This window comes from Staurois parvus, unplaced genomic scaffold (assembly GCF_062004578.1).
Source record: "Staurois parvus isolate SC_StPar_1 unplaced genomic scaffold, SC_StPar_1.0 ptg000237l, whole genome shotgun sequence".
Taxonomy (NCBI): domain Eukaryota; kingdom Metazoa; phylum Chordata; class Amphibia; order Anura; family Ranidae; genus Staurois; species Staurois parvus.
In genome coordinates, this window is record NW_028318033.1 from 2303742 (window position 1) to 2312549 (window position 8808).

Consider the following 8808-nt stretch of genomic DNA (forward strand, 5'->3'; position numbering starts at 1 on the left):
TGAAGGAGAAACTACAAGTCCTGACAGCCTTAGCAGCTGTCGGCTTGTAGTTCTCAATGAACTACCAGGGCACTATTGAGTGCCGTGGTAGTTAATTGATTCTTCTAGCCAGTATATCTGCTTGCTCATACATCCTGTATGGGTAAGCAGATAAACCAACAGGCTTGCAGGAGCCCTGCATGCCACCGGTGATCTGCTGATCGCTGGTGCAATGCTTTAGAAGCTCCAGAAACAAAAATAATAAATGCACATTTTTTTACCTGGAAAAAATGTGCATTTATTTTTCTGGTACAATAATTTTTATTGTTGCATGTGGTATGTCAATAAAACTGGTTGCTCATGCAGGGGTATGGAACAAAGAACAGGTAATGGAAGCCTGAGCGATGTCAACTGCAACATTTCTAAACATTACAAAATACCTACAGTGCAGCTGTACGACCAAAGTTGTAGGTCCACCTAAATGACCCAAGTTTGGGAACCTGGGAGCTCAATGCAGTACATTTTATTATTTGTTTAGCAAAAGGTGAACTTATCCTTTAAGAGGAACTCATAAACAAAACCTGCTACTGACAGCCATTATCATTTATGTCTGTTTTTCCATATATACACTTTAAATGATACACCTCTTTTGTAGATAGCACATACTGCTAATTTGAAGTCAGCTTGGTTTTACTTCTCTTTGCAGCTGTATGTATTTGCAATTTAACTAATTCATAGTTAAACTCCATCTTTATGTGATGTTTAATTTATCTTTTTTTAAACATGCTGTAGCCTACAGCTACTGTATATTAAATTTTTTTCCCTCTTTCTAAGTGACCTCCCTATTACTATAATTGGCATGTCATATGGTTGCTTAGTAAAATATTCCAAATAAAGATTGTTCAAGGCATCTTCAAATTTTATAATAGGACCCCTTTAATTGAGTATTAAATTGTTTTTAATATTTCTTACAGACCATATTTCCAATTCATATCACATTAAAAAATGTACTATTGAGCTGCAACTGATGTAAATTAAGTCTCATTTCTGAAAGAAACCATAATCTTAATTATCCCAATCATTGGTGATAATAGCCAATAGAAGAGCTCAGAAAGTACAGCATGGATTGAGTGTTATTTTTGTCCTTAACCATGGAGTCTCTAGTTGGCGTTACCAGCACTGTTCTCAGAACGCGACTGAATAAGGGCTCCTTTATGGTTCATTTACACCAGAAGCAGTCAGGTGCATTTTAAATACAGCAAAACCACAGTACAAATGCATGTCCAAGAAAAATGATTGTATTTCAGTTAGCGTAGTTTACACTGCAGTGCGCTTACATATGTGTTTAAAAAAAAGTAAAGCATGCTACATTTTTCTGCCCTGGAACACACTAAAATGCACCACAAATGCACATAAATCAAGCAAACACACTGCAAACGAACATGAACATATGCAAAGGCATATAAATGGAACTTAGTAAAGAAAATAAATGAAAAACATTTTTTAAAAATGCACTGCAAATGCAAGTAAAATCAGTGCAAATGTGCATGCAGAAATGCACAGTGAACAGAGCTTGTGGTGTAAATGAACCCTTAGGCTAGGTTCACACTGTTACTGGTGCAGGAAAAATCATGAAAGAGGGACTTTTTCATAGGTAAGTATAGAATGCTGCATTTTTACATAATTGTATGTGAATGCACAGTGAACACACTGCAAACACATGTAAATGATGTAAATGCAGCTCAGTAGAAAAATACATCAATAATGCCAGAAATGTGCTCCAGACGCATTACAATTGCATGTAAGCGCACATGCAGAACTGCACTCTGGATTGCACTGTCAATGAGCCCTATAGGGACTAGCCTCATTCATCTGATATAAATCTGGTCTCTTATCACCCCTAGAAATGAGTTTATTGAACCATCACATAGCATGTCCATTCTTTACACATAACTGCTTTTGACAGGACCACATTGATTTTGGTACTCAAGCCTCGCCCAGCAGCTTAGTTCCAACTCGTGATTGGTTGAAGGTTTATCGCTGGAGGTGCATGGCATGCCATGAGCAGGAGCGGCTATAAATGCTCAGTGATCGATGCTATGAAGACACAAGTGCCCCCCTCCCATCTGCTGGCTGTGTCTGATGCCTGTGCCCCCAGCGCCTGCACGATGCCGAGGGGATTCCTGGTGAAGAGGAATAGGAAAGCATGCGGCTCATACAGGATCCCTTGTGAGGACAATGGCTCAGCCCAGCTTCTTCCCATGGTGGACATACTGGCAGCTTGTAGCCCCATGGTGCCCACAAGTTCAGGGGGGAATGAGCACGAGAAGCAACCACAAGCTGAAGATGCACCCCAGCAAGTGCCCACTGAGGTCCCCCCTTTCAAAGCTGGAGGAGGCTTGGAGAAAGCCTGGAGCAACCTTCCATACAGCCCTGTGCAGCCTGTGGGGCTGGAGATGAAGAAGACTTTTTTCAAGAGATATCTCAGCTCTCCAGCCACAGCAGAATCCTTCCCTGTGAGCGCTGCCTTCTCCTCCATGGAGAAACTCCTCTCCCAACACCCCTTCATCATCCCCCAGGAGTCCAAGCTGCATGCCAGAGAAGCGGCCAGGTCCACCAAGGTCCCATCCAAGAAGCACAAAGCCAGCAGGAAGCTCCACTTCCCCGATGAGGTCACCACCTCCCCAGTGCTGGGCTTGAAGATCAAGGCGGAGGAGCCCTCTGCTACTTCCCGCAGCCCCCTGGGCAAGCGCCCCCCGCTGGGGGAGTTCATCTGTCAGCTGTGTAAGGAGCAGTACCCGGACCCGTTCGCTCTGGCTCAGCACAAGTGCTCCAGGATAGTCCGCGTTGAGTACAGATGCCCAGAATGTGATAAGATATTCAGCTGTCCGGCCAACCTGGCCTCGCACAGGAGGTGGCACAAGCCCCGGGTGATGGGGAGCGAAGTGGGGAAGAAGGTGCAGATGCCGCTGGAGGGCAAAGAGAACAGCAACGGGCGAGGCGCTGCCATCAGCCTGATAGAGCAGACCGGCCGGCTTCAGCACCAGCACAGCGTGGACAGCTCCCGGCTTCAGCACCACCCGAGTGTGGACAGCTCCCGGCTTCAGCACCAGCACAGCGTGGACAGCTCCCGGCTTCAGCATCAGCCCAGTGTGGACAGCTCCCGGCTTCAGCACCAGCCCAGCGTGGACAGCTCCCGGCTTCAGCACCACCCCAGTATGGACAGCTCCCGGCTTCAGCACCAGCCCAGTGTGGACAGCTCCCGGCTTCAGCACCAGCGCAGTGTGGACAGCCCCCGAGGTCAGCACCAGCCCAGTGTGGACAGCTCCCGGCTTCAGCACCAGCCCAGTGTGGACAGCCCCCGAGGTCAGCTCCAGCGCAGTGTGGACAGCCCCCGAGGTCAGCACCAGCCCAGTGTGGACAGCCCCCGAGGTCAGCTCCAGCGCAGTGTGGACAGCCCCCGAGGTCAGCACAAGCCCAGTGTGGACAGCCCCCGAGTTCAGCTCCAGCGCAGTGTGGACAGCTCCCTGCTGACCGCTCCGCTCCTGCGCACACCGAGCCGGGAGGACAGCCACCCTCCGGGCTCACAGCCCACACCTGGGGAAAGTAAAGAGGAGGAGGAGGAGGCTTTTCACTGCCCGTACTGTCACAAGAGATTCCGGAGACATGCCTACCTCCGCAAACACCTCCTCACCCACCAGCCCTACAGCCCCATAGACAGGGGGCAGCTCACCTACCCCTGTGCCCTATGTGGGGTTCACTTCCCTTCCATGGACATCAGAGACAAGCACAGGCTATGGCATGCGGTGAGAGAAGAGCTGCTGCTTCCTCTAGAAGAAGCTCTGGTGGCTGAAGGTGGTCAGCAGATCTTCCCCTGTGAACTTTGCCCCACTGCCTTCTTCAGCTCCCCTGGACTGACCCTACACATGAACAAGTGTCATTCTGCAGAGAGCAGACAGGACCTGCCAGCACCAATCCCACTGGGACCTGGCTGCTGAGAGGTCCTCTGAAAATGTATGTATGGCTAAAAGTTTTTTTCCTTTTAAAACCGAACTCCAGAAATCCTGAAAGTCCTTCCTTGCAGTGGGGATGCCCCTGCATTGACAGGGTAAATGTTAATTTATGTCTAGAACCAAGTAAATCACTTTTACTTACCTGATTTTCCACTCAGGGTAGGCTCCTTCACCCTTCTGGACCAGCTCAGGCAGCCTCTTCTCTGAACTTCAGCAGTCTAAGGTCCTCTGCCACCATCAAGACTGATGCATCAGATGTGAAGTTTTCAGGGGACAGTCCAATGTCTGAGCATGATGGGGCAGAGGATCAGGCAAGTAAAAGTGTTTTACTTTCCTCTTAAGGAGCAAGTATCCCTTGCAGTATGGACACAGCCTCATTTCCAGGGAGGATCTGTAATTTACCAAGAGTTAGGATTCATATTTTAGGAACAGAAGATAAAATCCCTGTCAGTTTATTTTTTGCTATCTCTGACCATGTGGTGAGACTTTCCTTCACTCCCTAGTTTTGGAGATGCAACTGTGAGTTAGAGAAAACTACTAAATGAAGGGAACTCCCCTCTTAGACAGGTGTCACCAGAACAAGTTTCCCTATGGAAAGATTAACCCTCGTGTTGTTCTAGTGATAACCATAAAAGATAAGATCTCCCACCACTTTGTCTTGGTGACTGGTTACTAGGAGAAACATAAAAGGTTAATCTCCCCAGCAAGGACACAGGTAGAAATAAAAACCTGCCAGAGGTTCAGATCCTTCCTCACTCCAAAACCTTGGCTGTACATACACCATTATATTTGTTTTATGTAAAAATACGCTAGCATCATCAACAAATCTGTAAGTAAGAGTACTCATATCCAGGACCTGATGTAGTATGCTATTTTATTGCATTTATTATTTTCAGTCATATTTTCATCCTTATTAGGTTGAGAAATGGCTGCCTCTCATGGCTTTAAATGGGGCAGGGAACACAAAGAGGGAAGGGGAATATCTTCTGTGAGAGTCAAAAATGAAAGAGCATTTAAGACCTTAAACTATGCAGTATGTGCTTGCAGTTTTTTTGTTTTTTTTTGCAACGTGGGTTTATCGGTCCTGTAAAGATCATGTATCCCAACAGCACATCTGCCTAAAAGTAATTATTTTTAAATATTCCAATTTAGTCAGTTTGCTTTAGCCTTTAATTTTTGACAACCTGTCAATTTCCAAAACTTTCTTGTCTAATTGTAATATTTCACACTTTGGAAATTCTAAAGATTATGTGCAAGTCCCACTTTGGATCTAAGTATTGCTATCCAAAGTCCCAATGTGTATGTTACCAAGGTAAGAGCTTGCCAAAATTTTAGATCTTACGTCAAAGGATATAAACCAAAGTTTATGTATGCAGTTTGTGTTTCTGTGTGACAAAGTTTAGTAGTTTCATAATTTTGTAATGTTTTCAATGAGAAAAGCTTTAAGAGTTGTTAAATATGGTAGATTTGGTTGATTTACAATAAAAAAAATATTTATGTAACACCTTGCCATGGTGAACTATCCTAGAAGTAGATGTATATGTTTATAAAATAAATAATTTCATATAAAATGCCTCTAAATGGCAATAAAAGCCTTTTAATTTACTGGTGTTTATTTATCTTTTTTTGCTTGATATTGTAAGACCTCATATTATTCTTTTGTCAGGTTGCACCCCGCCCCTATATCTACAAACTTTAAATTGTATCTTAAACTAACAAGAAAAATGTAATTTATTGCAGTTTGCCAGTTTTCAGATGTGGTGGCTGGCTCACTGTTCTGTGTTTATGGAGGAGCAACACTATAACTCTAGACTGCTCTCCTGATTTGGGCTATATACACCCCCTATTTATTTCCATTAAAAAAAGGGGATGTGTACTGTAATTCATAGAAGATGACTATTAAGGCCGATAACACTGTCTTAGATCATCAGTTCAAAGAATGTTGCAAGGACACAACATTTTCAGGAGGATAGACAGAAATGTTATGTATGCAGAAAAATGTTTTTTGCTTGAAAAAAACCCCCAAAAACAAATGCAGCTACCAAATCTAAAGACTGGTAAACTGTAATATATGGAATATTTGTTCTTAAGTTTAAATAGAGTATATGTTAAAGGAAAAATACACTTTTCTACATAAAAACACATTCTCTTCACTTCTAGAAGTATCGATTTAAAATAAACCTGCCACAAGAGAAGCATGGTTGCTGACATTAATGACCTCCTTTTGAAAATGACAGCTGCCTGGCTGTTATGCTAAATCAGCTAGCTTAAACACTTTGAGCCACTGTCCTGGAAGAAGTATGCAGATAAGAGAAGTCTTGTCTGGATCAATGGTTTCAAAGTATTGGGGCAAGAATTCAAGTCAGCCAGGCAACTAACATTTCCAGGAGTTCAGCAGTAGCAGTCCCCATGTTTGTGTCATAACCAGTTTCCTTTAAGCAGTATGTTCCATTCTCCCGACTAGGACACAACCTTCCACTGAGATTTTGGGATGAATGGATCACTTTATCAAATCAAAGCGTTAAACATTTATTTACAGAATCCACATAGAGATGAACATTCAATTACAAGGATTTGCCATTAGGAAAATGTGTATAAATGAAATTGATTATTTTGCAGGCTTGGACAATATTTTAAATGCTTACTGTATACTCAGAACTACTGTGCATATGGAAATACTAATTTGTTAGACCTGAAAACCAGCAAGTAATGTTTGCCAGGTTAGTGAGGTTTAGGGTTGATTGTGACACTAACATATAGCTGATGGGTGAGTATTAAAAATGCTAAGCAAATAAAAACTAATTTAAAAATATATTAGCATAACACTTTTAAAAATGCAAGGTATTAATGAATATGAATTTATCCAACTTTGGATGATTTACAGTTTATGTGCTTTTTGCAATCCATTACATTTTCTCATTTAAATAGACCCCTTACCCTGGCCTAGTCAAAAAGGCACAGCGTAGTAACTTATAGCTACCAAACAATAACTGAAAGTGTACTTTCATAGATTGGTATTCAGAAAACTGACTGGTTATTTTGGACTATTGCAATTTAAACTGCATTTTGCAAACAAAAAAGTGCTTACAATCAGCATTAATATTAATAGTTGGAAGTATGGCACTCAAATGGAGTTCCTGCCATATAAAAAAAATACACTTTTTGTGCTTTATTCAGTGAAATATACTGGCACAGTGGAGATATTGCTGCCATGCATTTCTGAGGTCCTGAATTCTGAATCCACCAATGTGGATCTTACAAAATGTGTGGTTGTAGGAAGAGTGTTGTGAACACAAATGCTTCATTATCTGTTATAAAGCCCTGTGGAATATTTTAATGTTGTCTCTATAAAATGTGATCAGTGAACAGGTTGCAAACATTATGACTTTAGCGTACATGTCAGTGATAAATCTTTTTAAATTTTGCACACACATGTTAAATTGCACAATAAATATCCCAAGCCTTGTATATTTTCTGAAAGCAGAGGACCTATAGAATAAAAATATGGTAGAGACATTACTGCAACTGTTTATCAGTTAAAATATTTTCAGTAAAAATACTTAATACCCCAAATCTTCAATTGGTGATGCTTTAAACCTCTTTGTAACTCATCAGTTTAGAGTTAACTGCAAATAATGGCCCTAATATACAGTACTGTGCTGCGAACAGTGTGAAAAAATGCTGTAAATTAGGAATGCTTTCAGAAATAGAAGTGTTAATAGTTTATTTTTATCAATTAACAAAAAGGAAAGTAAATGAACAGAAGAGAAATCAAATCAATATTTGATGTGACCACCAATTGCCTTCATAACAGCATCCATCCTTTAATTCTTCTAGGTACACATGCACATAGTTTTTGAAGGAACTCAGAAGGTAAGTTCCAAACATCTTGGAGAACTAACCACAGATCTTCTGTGGATGCAGGCTGCCCACATTCCTTCTGTCCCTTCATGTAATCCCAGACAGACTCGATGTTGAGATAAGGGCTCTGTGGGAGCCAAACCATCACTTCCAGGACTCCTTGTTCTTCTTTACACTGAAGATAGTTATTAATGACATTGACTGTATGTTTGGGATTGTTATCCTGCATCACAATAAATTTGTGGCCAATTTGTGGCAGCACCTGCTGCCATTTTTCTACACCCCAGTTCCTATGTTTTCAAGCATAGTTGAGTCTCTTAGCCTTGTTTCCAAGTTCTACACACAAAAACATAGGAACTTGGGTGCAGAAAAATGGCAGCAGGTGTTCTAGACCGATGAGCCAAAATGTTCAATATTTGGCTGTAGCAGGAGGCAGTTTGTTTGCGAAGGGCTGAAGAGCTGTACAATAATGAGTGTCTGCAAGCAATAGTGAAGCATGGTGGCAGTTCCTTGCAAGTTTGGGGCTACATTTCTGCAAATGAAGTTGGAGATTTGGTCAGAATCAATGGTGTCCTCAATGCTGAGAAATACAGGCAGATACCTATCTATAATGTCATGCCATCAGGAAGGTGTGCGATTTGCCCCAAATGTATTCTGCAGAAGGACAACAAACCCCAAACATACAGCCAATGTCTTAAAGAACTATCTTCAGTGTAAAGAAGAACAAGGAGTCCTGGAAATGATGGTTTGTTTCCCACAGAGCATTGATCTCAACATTATGGAGTCTGTCTGGAAGAAACAGAAGGAATTTAGGCAGCCTACATCCACATAAGATCTGTAGTTCTACAAGATGTTTGGAACAACCTACCTGCTGAGTTCCTTCAAAAACTGTGTGAAAGCGTACTTTGAAGAATTGAAGAACTGATGCTGTTATGAAAGCAATGGGTGGTCACAC

At 42.1% G+C, this 8808-nt stretch overlaps 1 protein-coding gene across 1 annotated transcript; it reads left to right on the plus strand.

Moving 5' to 3' along the window:
• The first annotated feature begins 2083 nt into the window (after positions 1 to 2083).
• On the plus strand, positions 2084 to 5597 carry INSM2 (INSM transcriptional repressor 2). Its single transcript, XM_089680229.1, has one exon. It carries the CDS (start codon positions 2148 to 2150, stop codon positions 3975 to 3977), a length of 1830 nt encoding a protein of 609 aa, XP_089536355.1. The 5' UTR covers positions 2084 to 2147; the 3' UTR covers positions 3978 to 5597.
• The last annotated feature ends 3211 nt before the right edge of the window (positions 5598 to 8808 follow it).